At 42.5% G+C, this 18,150-nt stretch overlaps 1 protein-coding gene across 2 annotated transcripts in view; it reads left to right on the forward strand.

Moving 5' to 3' along the window:
* TBC1D4 (TBC1 domain family member 4) overlaps window positions 1–18,150 on the forward strand; it is a gene marked incomplete at its 5' end in the record, with an annotated part of 114,376 nt that overhangs the window by 67,370 nt on the left and 28,856 nt on the right. For both annotated transcript variants that reach the window (XM_084268018.1, XM_084268019.1), the window contains 7 exons: window positions 3,374–3,478; window positions 7,099–7,231; window positions 9,425–9,516; window positions 10,446–10,556; window positions 11,131–11,250; window positions 16,394–16,468; window positions 17,459–17,685. In XM_084268018.1, the coding sequence (XP_084124144.1) occupies window positions 3,374–3,478; window positions 7,099–7,231; window positions 9,425–9,516; window positions 10,446–10,556; window positions 11,131–11,250; window positions 16,394–16,468; window positions 17,459–17,685 (863 nt within the window). The remainder of the gene's footprint in view (window positions 1–3,373; window positions 3,479–7,098; window positions 7,232–9,424; window positions 9,517–10,445; window positions 10,557–11,130; window positions 11,251–16,393; window positions 16,469–17,458; window positions 17,686–18,150) is intronic.

The raw sequence follows: 18,150 nt of genomic DNA on the forward strand, positions 1-18,150 counted from the left end.
TTTTCCTTTGGAAGAGCATTGAATTTGGATTTTGGAAATAGCTTAATCTTCATTTAGGATGCTTTAAGTGTGCTGTTTCTGAGCAGCTGAACTCCTGAAAGCCTCTGGAATGAAGGGAGGAGAGCATCAGATCAACCCTCAAAAAAAAAAACCAAAACAAACCAGCAGTTTGCCTGCATCATTTCTTCTGGAGAATATGACAATAGATGAATCTAGTGATGTCCAGGAATAAATAAATGTGTTTTATTAAGTTTAATGCCAGGATTGAGGGATTCGCATTTCTCTCTTGTAGTTCAGCTCCTGTTTCTTCTGGCACTTCTGTGTGAGGTCCTATTTTATTACCTTCTTTGTTTTCCCATGCCCATGCATCACTTCAGGCCTCCTTAAACATTATTATTCTAGTTTAAAGTATACTTCCTGGCATGCTCTAAACCTGTATATCTTCCCCAAGCCCTTTCATGTTAGTGCTGTTAACAAATCTGCTCTTGCATGACCTTGCTACCAAGGTTAAAACTAATTAAGAACTGGTCAGTACTTGCAGCTCAAGGCTGACTCCACTTGAGCCACCAACTAAACGTCACAGAATCACAAGGTTGGAAAAGACCTTTAAGATCATCAAGTCCAACCATTCCTGTCCCATGCTAAACCATATCCCTAAGTATCCGATCTACCCTTTTTTTAAACACATCCAGGGAAGGTGACTCAACACCCTCCCTGTGCAGCCTGTTCCAGGCCCTGGCAACTCTTTCTGTGAAAAACTTTTTCCCTGACATCTAATCTGACCCTGCCCTGGTGCAGCTTTGTGCCATTTCCCCTTGTTCTATCTCCTGTCACCTGGCTGAAGAGACCATCGCCCACCTCTCTACAACCTCCCTTCAGGTAGTTGTAGGTGGTGATAAGGTCAAAGGTCCCAGGCCCTTGAGTCGATTCTGATGTTTAACTGCAATTTGTATTGCTCTTGATGGAGAAGGAAGGCAGATGCAAATATAGAGTTGGACAGTATAATCAAACAATGCTGTATTAATAGCTTTATAATAAATACAGATCAAAGAAGTTCTAAAGCAGTGGGGTGGAAAGGAAAATCTGCAGGTGGCATGAGTCTTCTCCTGCTTTGTGAGTGTACCAAGCTGAATAAAAGAGACGCTTCACCTTTACGTGCTGGGCTCCTGGGTTGCATCTACATACTGGTAGGAGTCAAAGAAAACTGCCCTCAAGTAGGAACAACCTTTGTTCTGCTGCCTTTAAAGCATGGTGGAGACCAGCAAGACCATGGCAGACCTCCAAAGCCCACCTTTCTTTCTGTAACTATGTGCAGTAAATGCTGTTGTTTAATGCTCTGTGTGTTGGGCTCTGGAGGTGGAGTGAAAAACTTCCACCTCTTGGATTTCATTTGGAGCAAAGCTTTTGTTATTTTTGCATGCTTGAATAACTCAAACAGGCATTAACAATACTGTGGGAATTTTGTTGTTGTAGGGTTTTTTTTTAATGCAAAACGGCTACTTTAGGGAAGTTGGGTTCTTTTTTCTCTGTTCAATAGAAATGAAACATTAATTTGTTCAAGACTTAAGGATTTGGTTGCATAAACCTCATCTGTATTTCTTTTAAGAGCTCCATGCTAGCCACAGGGCTTCTCTGTTGTGGATTTACAGGGCAGTGATTTACTGAGTATTGTGAGACTGCAGCTTAGGAATGTTTGTTCTTCTAAGCTTTGCAGATGATAAAAAGGGGATGTTCTCTCCAACTTGCATTCTGGATTCTTTTAGTCTGGTCTAATGAAGGTATTTCTATTCCGTGCCTTAAGTATGGTTGATCTGCTGGATTCAATTCATTATCTGCTTTCCGTATAATTGTCAAAGCAGCAAACATAATTGATAACCCACTGTGTGCTGTCTAAGCTCAGGTGTCAGACAGCTGTAGAAGTTTTCTTGTTGCAGCCTTGTTGACCTTGAGGGAACCCAAAACAACAAAAAAGCTGGCCCTTCTGGCATGACAGGTCCTGCCACCTTCTTAAAGGTGATGGAGGTACTGTTATTTGTGGAACATACTGTGCTATTTACACTTCAGTGGTGCAAGTGGCACCTTGGTCTCCCCCACAAATCCTCCCCTGTGGAGACTGAGAAATCAGTAGACTTCTTCAGGCACTCTCAATGGTGAGGGAACTGGCACCTCATTGCACCACCTTAGGTAAATATAGTTTCCTTGCAAAACAGAGGGCAATACTTCACTGTAACGTAGATCAGCATATGTGTATACATCTGTTCTTTTCCCTTTTATGCTTTTGAAGACTTCAGGTGTCACAAGAAAGTGGGTTCAGTTAAGTCAGGATTAGTGTGGACTGTAGGAAATCAGTGCCATTTGTCCTTAGACACACTCTGCACCTTTGTTAAAGTTTTGTTTAAGGAGCAAAACTGTAACTTTTGGAATTTTGTTTTTAAAATTGACAGTGTGGAGCGACAATATGTTCAGTCTGTCACGTAGAGCGTTACCAATTTTGTCTAGAGTGTTTTCTGAAGTGACAAGCAAGTTGTTTTGCCTCCCCCCCTATTTTACGATATAGGTGTTTTCTTTGGAGATGGATCCAAGCAACTAAGATCTGCTTTCTGTTATGTTTAAGCTTGAAGTATTAGGCTTTCTTTTGGAAAAAAAAAATCTGCTATTACCATACTCAGATGATAAAAACATTGGCAAAAGCTTTAACAATAGTGAGTCATGTTCCATGAATTGAGACTGGGAATGTAGTGCTTCTTAGGAAGCAGCTCTCTTTGATCTTCTCAGTGCTGTTTTTAGCAAGGCAATGTTCCCTGTCAAGCAGTTAGACTAGGATGTTGAGAGAGACATCAGTTGTATGTGTAGTAAGTCTTGAAACTTGTGGTATATAACTTTGTCTCAAGGAACTTACTGAAGAATTTTGTTGGAATTCTGCATGTCACCACTCATTCCTTGCTCTTTTGGTGTAGTCCTAACTTTTATTACAGGAAAGCAAAGATCTGTTGCTACTTTAATGCTGCTCTGGTCCCATGTTTCAGTGTGAACTCCTTTCATCAAGTTTTCACTGCAGAGGCAATTCAGACTGTTTGTTTGTTTGCTTCCCTGAAAATCCCGTTTTCTTAATGGAAGAAATGCAAGTCCAGGTCTATTGCCATATAACTTCTGTTTTGATTGTGTAAAAAGCTTTGTGTAACTTTTCAATGCAAAAAGCAATTTAAAAGGTGACTATTGTAGTTGTACAACAGCTCAACAGGAGTATGCACTGATAGTTCCTCAAATCTTTGCGTTGGCAAGTGTTAGAGCCTGGTAACTATTTTTAGGATTACTTTGGAAACTCAACCTGTTTATGAAGCAGTTTGCTAATGCTGTTTTTAAATTCTTTTAGGGTATAAAACATGTTGATCACTTTGGCTTCATTTGCCGGGAATCTGTTGAACCTGGATTAAGCCAGTATGTTTGCTATGTGTTCCAGTGTGCAAGTGAGTCTCTGGTGAGTATTTACTAATGGTCCTATCCTTTCCACTGGAGGATGTCTGAGGCATTTCCTAGACCTTGGGAGTCTGTGTTACTCAGCTAACGTTAGTGGTCACGTCCTCTCAGGTGTGGGATGTCAGGTTTGAATATGAAAATACACAATAGGAAGTGCATGCATTCTGTGCATATAAAGCCATATCCTAGTACTCTGCAGATGCATATGTCAGTAGTAAACAGAAAAAATCCACATGGTTGGCTTCACACATGCAGACTGAGCACATTTGGGCTCTCTATTTGATTGTAGCACTTGCATCTCTTAATTGTTGAGACACTTGGTTCCCCATGTAGCTATATGTATTGAATCGGTAACAAAGCTGATGATAAAACCCAAACAGACTTTTCAGGGTGGGGTTTAAACTGCTGGCCTGGTCCTGCATTGCCTTTAGTCTGTACCTGGTGCTTTTCTTATCTCAGGGTAAGAAAACTGCAGCATCTGAACAGAGAATTAAGGAAGTGTAACTATAAAAACAAGTCCTTTGGACATTTGATAAAGCATGTATCAATCATTTGAAGTGCCAGAGATTTAACTGATACAGGTCGCTTAATAGTGTGTGATGCATACTGGAAATCAGTTTGGCTAACAAATGTAATTTGTTAATCTGTTGTCTAGCTTGAGAGTGAATAGATCTACATCAACAAAACTTCAAAGAGCTAACAGCAGCCCTATGCCAGGCTCAGTGCAAGAATGCTCAAAAGAGACTTTAAGGTCTTGGAAAGGTTGCTGAGGGAATCCAGTCCATATCCAGAGAGATTTTTCCTCTCTCCTTCCAGTTGCAGGCAGTGACACTAGAAGAAACAGATGGACCCAGTTTATAAATATATGGCTCCATGACTGGTGTCACCACCACAGTTTTGTTTTGTTCAATAACGGGATGGCACACACAGCACCAGGCTTGCTGGTACCTGGTGGGATTCACCTTTCTCAAAGGGCAAAGAGGGTCTTTACGCAGGAGCTATCAGGGTTCATTGACAGAGCTTTAAACTAGGCTTGAAGGGGAGTGGGATAATATCAAGCTTGCCTGTGAGAAGCCATGGAATGACACACCAAGGTTAGAGAGATGGGGTGCTAGCAAGGCCCCTCACTCAGCCTGTTACTCTGAGACATGCTGGATACACTGCAGCACACTCAAAGTCTTGGGAGATGAGCCAGGGGCTCCTGAGGTAATAGGAATGAACAGGGAAATGCTGCAAGTACGACAAAGAAATTCCAGCCACACTAGCCAGTCAGTCAGCTTCATCAGGAGCCCAACTGAAATGCCTCTATGCAAACACATGTAGCATGGGGAACAAATAACAGGAGTTAGACATGGGCACATGTCTGCAGGGCTACGATCTTATTGGCATCACTGAGACATGGTGGGATGGCTCCTGTGACTGGAGTGTTGATTGGAAGGATACAGGCCTTTTAGGAAGGACAGGCAAGGGAGACAAGAATGGAGTGTCACCCTCTATGTCAGTGACCACCTGAAATGTATGGAGCTACACCTGGGGCTGGATGAGGAGCCAACTGAGATTAAAGGATGCGCAGCGAGAGGAGGCATTACAGTGTGGGTCTGCTGCAGGCCACATGACCAGGAAAATGGAGCAGATGAGGCCCTCCATAGACAGATAGGAGAATCTTCACACAAGCCATGGTCCTCATGGGAACTTGTCACCCCCATATCTGTTAAAAGAACAACACAGCAGGGCATAAGCAATCCAGGAGGTTCCTGGAATGTGTCAGTGATAACTTCCTTCTCCAAGTGTAAGAGAAGCCAAGGAGGAGTGGTGCAACGCTGGACCTTGTTCATGCCAACAAGGAGGGGATGGTGGGGAATGTGAAGCTCAAGGGCAGCCTTGGCTGCAGTTACTATGACATGATGGAGTTCAAGATCCTTAGGGCAGTGAGGAGGGTGCACAGCAGTTTTGCTATCCTGAACTTCAGGAGAGCAGACTCTTACCTCCTTGTCCTGGTTTTGGTCCCCTCTTTAGGGACCTTCTTGGCAGAGTAGCATCAGACAAAGTCCTGGATGGAAGAGGGGTCCAAGACATCTGGCTAATATTTAGGGATCACGTCCTTCAAGCTCAGGAGCAGAAAGAGAGGAAATATAAGGAAGAAATTCTTCCCTGTGAGGGTGGTGAGGCACTGGCACAGGTTGCCCAGAGAAGCTGTGGCTGCCCCCGTCGTTGGCAGTGTTCAAGGCCAGGTTGGATGGGACTTTGGGCAGTCTGGGCCAAAGTGTTCCTGCCCACAGCAGAAGGTTTGGAACTAGATGATCTTTGAGGTCCCTTCCAACCCAAACTATTCTGTGATTCTGTGTGCAACAGGAGCTGAGGCTGCTGCACCTTTATCAGAATGGGAGCTTGTTATGAAATCAGCTCTGTCTGTGTACTAAAATGTTACATCTGAACAATTGATAAATTTAACAGTGCATAACTTAGAGACACAAAATGTGTTGTATAAATAAACCACATATTTATCAACCTTTTTACATATTCTAGTTCTGATACATGTGGGTATGTCCACATCACAATATGAAGTGGACATTCCTGAGACACTTTCAGATGCAATCAGTTGGACCCCAGCAACAGTTTGACTGTGGGAGGGCAGAGCTGTAAAACCTAATGCTTTCTGCATTCTGTGCTGCCAGACAGGCTGTGTTTCTGGTCTTACGTATACTTGCTGTTGACCTGGCTATAGTCTGTGCTGCAGTTCTCATTATTTTGGTGTGGTTATAACCCTCAGATCCATTGGTACCAGCTTTTACAAATTAAGTCTGTATTGCAAGATGGATACTCACTCTTCAATGCCTTGCTTTATCGCTAAGAGAGAGCATCCAGAAATTACTGGTAGTGCTTAAAAAACAGCTTTTAAAAATAAATCAACAAACCCTAAACATATCAGGACACAAACTAATTCAAATTTCCAGGTTCAGATACCCTTTTTGTTTCGTTTTGTTTTTTGTTTTACAAGTGACAGACCCTCAAAAAAGTCCACGTGCTTTCAATGTTACGCTGCATGATCTTGGTCTCAAATATTTCAGCTTGCTGCTTCTTGCATGTAAAAAAACCCCAAACAAAACCCAAAGCAACAGGTAAGAGGAGCAAGGGCTTGATTCTGAAGTAGAATACTGATTTCTTTCCCAAGATTGCCTTCAAGCTGCTGTCCCCCTCTTTCCATGCTGTTGCAAAGACTGAAACAAACAGCTTTTATAAAGCATTGTATTCCCCTAAAATACAGAGAGGAACTGCAAGTGCTTTGTGTATAAAGTGTGGGAGCGTATTTGAATGAGGGCAGAGAAACGCCATCACCTCTGACCTTTCTTACATACAATTTGAGCTTTTCCAGTGCTGATGTGTGGGAACATATCCCTGCTGTGTTTGTGGTACTGGCAGGGGAAAGATCAGGGCAGGCTGCAGGGCAGGCTGGCAGGACCAAGGGGTAAGCTGGGGGCTGTCATGAAACCGGTAGCCAGTCTTGTAGGCCAGAGAAAAGTGAACGGCTGTGAGAAGGTCCTGTCTGCCAGCAAGATGGGGTTCTGTGCTGAAATGGTACATTTGTGTTTATATGCTGTCTTTTCCCTCCCTTCCCTTTAGGTTGATGAGGTAATGCTTACCCTGAAACAAGCCTTCAGCACTGCTGCAGCTCTGCAGAATGCCAAGACGCAGATTAAACTGTGTGAGGCCTGCCCCATGCACTCATTGCACAAACTGTGTGAAAGAATTGAAGGTAGCAGCTGAGTTTATTTTCTGATTGTGTTTTTTTTTACTATATGTGTTAATTGTTCAGCCTGGAGAAGAGAAGGCTGTGGGGGGACCTCATTGCAGATTTCCAGTACCTGAAGGGAGCTTATAAACAGGAGGGGAATCAACTTTTTAAAAGGGTAGATAATGGCAGGACAAGGGAGAATGGATTGAAGCTAAAGGAGGGAAGGTTTACGTTAGGTATTAGGGGGAAGCTCTTTACAGAGAGAGTGGTGATGTGCTGGAAGAGGCTGCCCAGAGAGGTGGTGGATGCCTCATCCCTGGAGGTGTTCAAGGCCAGGTTGGATGGGGCCCTGGGCAGCCTTGTGCAGATCGAGGCCTGGAGGTTGGTGTCCCTGCCTGTGGCAGGGGGGTTGGAGCTCTATGATCCTTGGGGTCCCTTCCAACCCAGACCATTCTATGATTATGTCAACTATGTAGCATATATTCAATTGAAGTATTATAAGAATAGAGGGAAAAGTATCCCAATAAGCAATTCTTACCATCACTTTATGCTCTCTGTAATCACATGTAGGTGAAAGCAGTAATGGTACTGCAACTGAATGTAGCATAGCTTGTGATACAAATACATACTTTTTCATTGTTGTACCTCTCTTAAATGTAAAGCAGAGCAGAAACCACCACCAGTTCATCTTCTGTCTTTTTTTTTTTTTTGTCTTTTTTTTTTTTCCTGAAGTTGCATGCATTCAAAATGGGTCATTAAGATACAGAAGTGATGAAAAAGGATCTTGCTTTTTTCATGTGTTTGCTCTTTTCTGTGTGGGGTTATTTTTTCCTTCTTTGTTTCTATTCTCTTGCACACTTTAGAATCTAGTTCTATCATGAGAAACAAATTATTAAGTTAGGCAATTAATATGTAGAAAGAGAAGGCAACTACCTGGCTTCAAATACGAGCACACAGACGTTTGTAGTTTCTCTGAAGCTGAAGTGTGTCAGAACACATTAAAAAAATCTTACAAGATAGATTTTTTTTTTTTTAAAAAGTTAGCATCAGGATGCTATTTTTATAGTCATTCCACTATGTCTCCTTGCAAAATGTTTTTTGCAAAAAACCTCAAGGATGTTAGACTGGTCTTGTATCTTCTGGTCTGGTGCTGGTGCTGGTAATTGCCAGACCTCCTCTTCATTAAGTCACTGTTGCTGTTTACCTCCCTCTGGTGGGTGAAAAGCAAAGCGTGAAATCTGAGTGAAGTTCTCTTAGGCTGTGACTTGCATTTTCCGGGTTTACAACAGATATGCAGAAGTGATAAAGCTTATCTGGAAACATCATCTTTCTGTCAGTGAAAAACTGTAGATGTTATTGTATAAGGCAGTGTATCTATTTTGAATATAGGTACTTGCAAGCCTGGGATAAGTATCCAGGATCAAAATAAAATCTCTTTTCGGGTAACAACCACCATAGTAGTAGCTTCATGAACTTTGTACTTCGTGTCTGAAAGACTTATTTTTGTGTCCCTTTCTTTTTATCCATCTGCTTTGTTTAGTCTGGAAGTTTAGCACAGTCAAACCCAGTGCTTCATGTCTTTGGAAAACCTTGATCTGTTCTGACTGGAATTCTCTGTGAATGATATTTACCTTGGATGGAAAGAAAACCCACCCATATATTTTCACCTCATTTGGAGGATTTTTTTGCCCCATAGTTTTTGTAGCTTCTTATAACAGCTCTGTGAGCAATTGTATGCTTTATCCAACATCAGAAATTATTTGCTTTATTCTTGCAGCTTCTGTGCCACCCTTGCTTTTAAAAGTGGCTTCAGTTCTCTGATGTTACCTACAACCCTACCTTTTCCTTTCCTTGAGTAGAAATGCATCTGAACTTTTCAATTAAAAGCATCTGAAAACTTCCAAGTATATTGTGCATTGAGTGTGTTTCCAGTTTTGTCCCTGATCTGTACATTTCTTCTTCCTCTTCCATACAGTGGCCAGGCTTCCATCTTAGCTGCTGCTAGTTCTTTTTTCTGCTAAAGAAAGAGACAAACCCATGTGGTTTAGCAAAATCTCAAGTATTTTGTGTCATGTATACTGCACACATACAACTGTCACATGTTAAACTTGTATAAACTCAAATGCTGGTTTACACCTTCTATAATTTTAAAAAAAAATATTTAGAGAAATCATTTGAGACTCTGGAAGCTTTAATGCTCCTTTGTTTCCTCAGGACTCTATCCACCAAGAGCCAAACTTGTAATTCAGAGACATCTGTCGTCACTAACTGATAATGAGCAAGCGGACATTTTTGAACGTGTTCAGGTAACGCATTAGACACTGTAACATTAGATGCTGGAACAGGCTGCCCAGAGAGGTGGTGGATGTCCCTGGAGGTGTTCAGGGTCAGGTTAGATGGGGCCCTGGGCAGCCTTGTGTAGATCCAGGCCTGGAGGTTGGTGTCCCTGCCTGTGGCAGGGGAGTTGGAACTCTATGATCCTTGGGGTCCCTTCCAACCTAGACCATTCTATGATTCTATGGTCTCAAATATGGAAAATACCATGATAAAAACGTTGTGTTTTTTTTTTTTCTTCTGATTGTGATGTGGTTGATCTAGACACCAAACATCATACTGAAATGGCATGCTCCAACCTAACCTCATAAGTGATATGCTGCCATTGAAAAAGTTTTGGTTCCCAAGTCTGCTGAGATATTCTGTGTTCATATCCACTGTTTTTTTCTGGTCTTAGTTCTTCATCTGTAAATGCATTTCCCTAGTTGAAAGTGATGTGGGAATGAGTTAAAAGCAGGTGAGGTATCAGAGGTGGTTGGTATTTGCAGTGGCTCGTTTTTAATTTGTTCTGAGGGTGAAAGCTATTGTGTTTAAGCAGATGAAGTATATAGTAATTTAAGCTTCCAAAGGCTGCTTTATCCTCTAGCTTCCTGAAGTAGGGAATGACTGTTGGGTTTTTATGGGTTCCTTATTCCATTCATAAGGTTATACCAGGCAATCATAGGAAATAAAATGTGGGGTATAAGGCTCCCTTCTCTCCACAGCCTGTAACGTTCTCCATATGGAAAGCTTTGGTCTGTTTGGCTTAGGAGCACAAAGGCACATAAACAGTGATACAATTTGACACACTCTGGCATATGGCATATCAATATATTAACTTCAAAGAAAATACACATATGGAAAGGAAGAGAAGCAAATGGTGACTTGAAAGACAACTTCTTTGCTTTGCTTTTACCAACAGAAAATGAAGCCTGAAAATGACCAGGAAGAAAATGAACTTGTGATTTTACATTTACGCCAACTCTGTGAAACTAAGCAGAAAACACACGTCCACATTGGGGAGGCACCATCGGTAAAGCTGAGTTTTTGTATTATTCCTCTTTTTCCTCCTGCCCTGCTCAAGTGTTACCTTGGATACTAGCGGGGCCATCACTAGAGTTCATCACAGTAGCTGAAGCTGGGTATTGTAATTGAGAGAAGTCATTTGATTTGATTTACAGTTGCATGCTTGGGGCTTTTTGAATTTTGAGGGGCAGGAAGGAAGGGAAGAAGTCAACCAATTAATTTTAGGTTAAGATTTCCTTCCAATGTTGAAGATAGTTCATCTGTCCTTACTCCTAGTCATTTCTAGGGGCAATAGGAATGAAGAAGAAGGGTATTGGTTTCAGTTTAAACTACAAACACAAGCTTTTACAAGATAGCCTTTAGGGATGAAATATCCTTCTAACTGTGTGGGGGTTTTGTGGGTTTATTTTTTGGGGCATGTGGTATTTGGGTTTTTTTTTTTCTTTTGAATTTGTGTTTATTTAAATAAAGGCCAAGGGTATGTTGTTTATTTTATAACTTGGTTCAGCTCTAGCCTTTGGAGGTCTGACCCTGCAGAAAGAATTACCAAAGCTGAATTATGTCCTTGCTCATTTCAACAGACCATTTCTAACAGTGCGATTCCAGAAAGCACCACTGGCGGTGGCAGGTTTAAGCTTGACATTCTGAAAAACAAGGCTAAGAAATCCTTGACTAGCTCCCTGGAAAATATCTTCTCAAGGGTAAGATTAACAGCTCATTGTCAGCAGCTCTCCCAGATATCCTTGACAGTAAAGACCTATCAGATTTTTTTTTTTGGTTGGTTGTTTTTGCCTCAGTCTGATAAATACTTAATGAAACAATATCCCTTTGTGAAATCTGAGGGTTATAGCTGGGTTTATTGTGCCTTAATTGTGCTAGGAAGTTGATGGTAAGGCCACACATACAGAGGGGGGAAAGAAAGGCAACTTCTGAATAATGAATGCTGAGTGAAGGTGGCAAGTGAGTTGTTTTGTTGCTTCAGAATAAAAAAATAAATCTATCCCTATGGCTGCATGATCCCACAAAGAGGCATGTTGCTGTTTTTTGAAAGTGTGACTAAGTGTGCCTGCATAAACTGGAAGTCTTTCTGTTCTGAGAAGTCATGCCTCACCTCTCATAGCTAAAATGACTTATATTGGTCTCTAAGAATCTTCAGAAAGTAATAACAAAGTTGTCTTTTTGTAAGCAGAGGAGGGAGGCAACAGATTAAAAAAATAAAAAAATTCTGCATTTCAGTGTTGCTAGGCAGGTATGATGTGGAATTGCAGATAATTACTGAAACTCTTGGCATAAATAGCCTTTTAAAGAAGAAATCTGAGTTGTATTTTGTGCTTAGTGTCCCCTCTAACAGGGAGAGTCCTGAAAGCAGAGCAGAGGCATATAGAGGAGTAATTGAAGAAGGCTGGATGCCTGGGACCCAGTATGTCGTTACAAAGAGAGTGTGATGAGTTGTGAATATTGGATGGTGAGGTCTAAATATAGTTTGGACCAGTGAAATTAAATTCCTTCTGGCAATTTTAAAAGTACCATGCTCAACCATGGCCAAGGGGAACTTGTCAGGCAGCTTGTACGTGTGTGTTATAAAGTCACTTGCAAACTCAGAATGCCACAGATGTTCCCTGAAAGGAGGCAAAATGTTATTTGCCAGGGAGAACTGTTTTTGCTTAAAGCTAAACATGAATTTGACCTAGGACTGAAAACTCTCTTGGTCAAATCTGGCCTATGTTACGTAGTAAGTTTTTACACACTAGGGACTTGGCCTCAATAGAGGGGGTGAGCAAGCACAAGAGAGAGCCATGGCAGTTGGAAGATCTGGATAATTTCAGCAGTCTGGAATATCATCAAATGGTGACAGCTACAGTCATGCCTGTGCTGAGTCTCATTTCATTTCCATGTCTAACCAACATGTGACTGGAAAGTGATCTTAGATCTGGTGGTGGGTCTCTAACCCTGTGGTACATCACTGGAAGCAGCGCAGTAAAGTAGTCCTGCCCTGCACAGGCATGTTAGCGCTCTAACCATGTCAGGGAAAAATCATTTAGATGAAACACACTGCTTGTGTTGAAGAGTGTGAAGGGAAATTGCTTATATATTATTGGTTTTCATGCAGTATGTTCCTTCTTAGCAGGGCCACTGTGACATGCTGCATGTTACAGTATAAGGATCTTTACTGTCCATGATTTAAATTCAGCAAAGTGGACACACAAGTCTGGACTAGGGCCTTTTTAATTTTGCTATTTATGAAGCAGACCTGCTGTTCAGAGGAAGGTTGGCTCATCTTTAACTTGAAACTCCAAGGGATCAGCAGCAGTATGTTGTAGGGAAGTATGATACACACAGAGCTTCAGTCTCACAGATCCGTTTGAATGTTACACAGTGCAAGACTGAGAAAAATAACTTACAGTTCAGCTCAATCACTGCTTATTTAGTTAAAACAGGTATTTCTTTAACCTGCTTCCTGGGAGGAGTAGCTGACACGCAGGAACACTGCTCTGCCGTTCAGCAAGACCTGGACAGGCTGGAGACCTGGGCAGGGAGAAAACAAATGAGGTTTCATAAAAGCAAGTGTAGAGTCTTGCACCTGGGGAGGAATAACCGTCTGTATCAGTACAGGCTGGGGGATGACCTGCTGGAGAAGAGCTCTGTGGAGAAGGACCTGGGGGTCCTGGTTGACAACAGGTTGGCTATGAGCCAGCAGTGTGCCCTGGTGGCTAAGAGAGCCAATGGGATCCTGGGGTGCATCAGGAGGAGTGTGGCCAGCAGGTGTAAGGAGGTGATCCTCCCCCTCTACTCTGCCCTGGTCAGGCCCCACCTGGAGTATTGTGTCCAGTTCTGGGCTTCCTGGTATAAAAAAGACAGGGATCTTCTGGAGAGAGTCCAGAGAAGGGCTACGGAGATGATTAAGGGCCTGGAGCATCTCCCCTATGAGGAAAGGCTGAGTGAGCTGGGACTGTTCAGTCTGGAGAAAAGAAGACTAAGGGGGCACCTAATTAATGCTTATAAATCTCTTAAGTATGGGATGCAGGGGGAAATGGCCAGCCCCTTTTCAGTGTTCTGTGGTGACAGGACAAGGGGCAATGGCTGCAAGTTGGAGCACAGCAAGTTCTGCACCAACATGCGGAAGAACTTTTACACAGTGAGGGTGACAGAGCCCTGGGACAGGCTGCCCAGGGAGGTGGTGGAGTCTCCTTCTCTGGAGATATTCAAGACCCGTCTGGATGCCTATCTGAGTGATATGTCCTAGGGAGCTGCTTTGGCAGGGGGGTTGGACCCGATGATCTCTGGAGGTCCCTTCCAACCCCTACAATTCTGTGATCTGATGAGCGTGTCTCATTGTAAATACTGTGTGTTACATGCATATGCATGTTACACAATGACTAATAATTATTATTTTTCATCATGCTATTACAACAAGCCTAATGGATTGTGGCTAATTCCTAAAAGTATTTAGGTACCAAATAGCTGTTGTTGTGGTGGGGTTTCCCCTCCGTAAGTCAGCTGCAAATCACATGGTGTTGATGTAATTGGATGCTATTATTGCGTGACTTAGTTATCTTTATTTTAAAGTATATTTAGAAACAAAGAGACTAGGAAGAAATTAATTTTAAAAAAAAAGGCACTCAGCATCTCTTTGTAGGCAAAAATATTTAAGTCAAAAAGTAGTCTCTTTATGTAGGGGAGTTATGTACACAGCTTCAATCTTAGCAAAATTACAAATAAATAGTAACCAGATATTTAGCAACACTTTATCTAGTTAAGATGCCATCCAGTTAAATAGCATCAAGTGACATTTTAAGCTACTTGAAGGAGAAGCTGCTCACTAACTACCACAGGGAAATATGCTGGGTTCTGTGCTCTGGCTTCCCATAGTCCCAGAGGAATGTCACTTTTTCACTTGTTTGTTTTGCTGGACTGATCTTATTTTTGTCAGGTTGGAACTGAAAACGGGCTGTGGCTTCCTAATGAGGCACCTCAGAAAAATAAATACGACCTCTGTTTGACCCTATGCATAGATCTCTCCCAGCCTTTGCTGCTCTAACCTCTGGTGCTGGGTTTTGTTTTTTTTTTTCTGAACAGAAAAGCCCGTATAGTGCCAGAAATTTGTGTTTCTAAAGCTAGGGAGAAACTTCCAAGTTATCCTGTGCTTTTGGTTTATTGTGAGGGGTCCATGAAGAGATGTTTCAGGCAGAGTATCCATTGGTAATAAGCTTAAATGGGGTAGTGTACTTAATAAGCCTTGAAAATAAACCTTACCAGGAAAAAGTAGGCTAAGTAAATACTGCTAATATTGACAAAACTTTCCCTGTAGTTGCAAACATACCAAGATGAGCTCTACCTATGGCTTCCCTAAAACCTAGTCTGTTTTTCTCCTGATAAAGCAACTTATTTTACCAGTTTGGAAATGGCCGTGTTCCATGGGAGTTAGTTGGGAGTGAAAGGCAGAAATTTAAAATTGAAAAAATTTAAAAGCTTAAATTCTGAAAATTATAAAAATATGGTCTTATGGAAGGAAGTTCAACTTATATACATGGCAATTTCAGTGGTTTATACACTTGAGTGACACAGTTGCATTTGTCTTTTAGACCAACTTAGGGATTTTTCTATTAATAGAACTGGCATTAAAACTATTTAAAAGCTAGAATATACATAAAACTCGGAGGGACTGCTCCAGGAACAGCCCAGTAAAGCAACTCACAGTAATTCAGTAGACATAACCAATAATACAGTTCCCCTTGAGCATCAGGGAAGTAGGCACTAGCTGGGAAATAGTCCGAGTCCTGGTGTTGCAGCTTCACTGGAAGCCCCTTGCTTGTTACTGCTGCGCCGTACAAAACACCATTTCACTCTCCCCCCAATTTCTCTGGAAGGCATAGAAACCGTGACGTCGTCTTTCTGAATCCCTTTAAAATAGGATAGATGTTTTCAAATGCTTTATAGATTTCTGCTTGTACTTTAGCACCAGTTAAAACCACTTTTCCTGAAACAAAAATAAGCAGAACAATTCCTGGCTTGATCATTCCATAAATTAAGCCAGGAAACAATTCTGGCTCGTAGCTGCTGAACTGCTGGTGTGTGAGTACCAGTCCTTCTAATCTGATGGGGAATTTCACATCACAGCTGCCCACCATGTTCTGAATTTTAAAATCCAAAAATTTTGCAGGAAAACCCAGTTTCTGAACAACTCTTGCATACTTCCTTGCTGCCAGTCTGGCAGTGAAAGGTAGTCAGAAGTATTGCAGCTCTGTCGCTTCTTCCTGTGAAACGAGATGACTGTGAACAATTTTGGCAAGGATCTGCTAATGCTGATACCTAGCAAATTTGCCTCAGGGTTATCTGCATTGTAATTAAAAAGGGTTTTTAGTTTATATCTGGCACTATTTGTCTGGATTTGCAGACAGGGAATGTTTTTTTCCCAGTTTTAGTACTTTGCCAAGGTGGAAATAATTTGTCTGAAACACCTAAATTCGGAGTGAACTATGTTGAGATCATAGTGTGTCAAGCACATCAGTTAGCTGCAGTGCAAGCACAGCACCAAAATTTGCAGCTTTTTGAACACGGCTTTTTTTGCCTTAAATAGATCAAGACATGCTCATCTGCTTCAGATAGCAGAGCTGCAGGTTTAAAACTCCTGGGAGCAAGTGGGGAGAAGATAAGAGTTCTGCCAACGAAAGATGTCACTGCTTGTAAAATCCAGTGCTTGGCCCACGATCTGTGGTTGTGCATCAGATGTGTCGAATGACCTGCCCTGTGTTCACCTGCACAGCTGTTGCCATCTCTGCTCAACCTTCAGGAACAGAGGAAAAAGACCGGATTAAATTACTTGCCTTTTTTTTTTTCTTTCAGGGAGCCAACAGAATGCGAGGCCGCCTGGGCAGCATGGACAGCTTCGAGCGCTGCAACAGCCTGGCTTCTGACAAAGTACGTAAGGAGTTTAGTTAAAATTGGCACGTTTTCATGCCATGGAGAGTAAATATGGCACTCTGCTTCAATTTCAAGGAAGGAGCACAAAGCACAGCAATTAACAAAACTCAAGTAAGAGTTTCCCCTGGGAGGCAAAGGATATAGGAAAGCTGGCGTGTATGTCGACTTGAGGCTTCAGCTTTAATCTGTTGTTGGACTGCTAGTCCTTTTTCTCTACATTTCCCTTGGTTTTTTACAAAAAAAGCAGGGAATTTCTGGTGAGCTTCTGCCTTGTTTTGCTGAAGTAATTAAAAAGGGGTCATATCTCAATGAGGGGAAGTGCTCTGAAGGTGAAGAATCCTTTCTGTAAGTAATAGTTGCTATAGGGAAGTAAGAATTTTTGACCTAAACCCAGCTGCTGGGGATGCTGTACGGGGTTGAGCGGGCAGAACTCTGTTCACTTTCCTTTTATTTCCTGTTTTTAATGTTTTACCTCACGTGAGGATTGGTTGCTGTTTTTCCCAGGAGGTGAAGATTCTGTTATGGTTTTCCTGCAACGGTTACTCATAAACTGGCTGTGTAGTAACGGCCTCTCTTCCAGGATATCGCTGTGACGGTACCGGAAGTATGCTCACGATATGTCGAGGAAACCGAGCTAAAAGCAGCTTCCCTAGTCTTTTCAATTCCTGTATTTTACCGAAAGAGCTGGAATGCTGATGCCTGTGAGAGGATGCCTCAGAGTAATTAGTGCGTTGTTTACCTTGTACATGTATTTTTATTACGCCCTTCTCTTTCTATTTTCTTTTTTTTTTTAAAGAAGGACGCTGCTGGTTCAGAGTAAGTTATCAAAGGATGTCTGGTTTTGGTGATAATTAGCATACAATAGGCCATGACCAAGAAAGGGGAGAGGCTTTGGTGCCCCGATGCGGCGCACGATCCGCAGGGTTAGGCGAGCGCTCTCGCAGGGCGCAGAGCGGCAGGCCTCACTCCGCCAGCACTTCCTTTCAGGACGCTTCGCCCGGCGATTCCCCGCCAGCTACTCCTCCAGCGTCCCCCGTCTCCTCGGCCTGGCAGCCTTTTCCTGAGGAAGATTCTGACTCCCCCCAGTTCAGGAGACGCGCGCACACCTTCAGCCACCCCCCCTCCAGCGCCAGGCGGAGGATAACCTTCCAGAACGGGAGATCCCAGAGCGTCCGGTCCCCACTGCTGCGGCAGAACTGCGTTGAGGCGACAAGGTGAGCTGGGGCATGCCACGAGCCTGCTCTCCCCTGTGGTTTTTGGTACATGAGCCTTACCCGTGTTTCTTCTTGAGGAAGCTGCTTCTGCACTGCTTGGGGTTCTATTTATTTACTTACCTATCTCCCTTCAGCCTGTGTTGCTCACCTCCAGGTTGTTTGGTGCTTCGCAGTGACTTGCTGTTCTCTGAATTAGTGATTCAAGGGATGCATCAATCCAGCTAATTGATTGTTGAGTTGGATGCAGGTGCTGATCTGTTTATTTAGCTGACCTTTTCTGGTAATGTTGGTAGTCAGGTCCTTTGGAAAAGAGGCCCTTGCTGCTTTTTGTTGTTGAGACAGTAGCGTGGCGATTTTATGCCAGGATGAAAAAGGCACTGATGGCTTCAAATGTCTGTCGCTGAGATAGCCAAAGCTCCCAGAAAGTATGTCCAGAATTAAAAGTGGTGAGGAGTCTCACAAAAG

This window comes from Gallinula chloropus (genome assembly GCF_964237585.1).
Source record: "Gallinula chloropus genome assembly, chromosome: 1".
NCBI classification, from domain to species: domain Eukaryota; kingdom Metazoa; phylum Chordata; class Aves; order Gruiformes; family Rallidae; genus Gallinula; species Gallinula chloropus.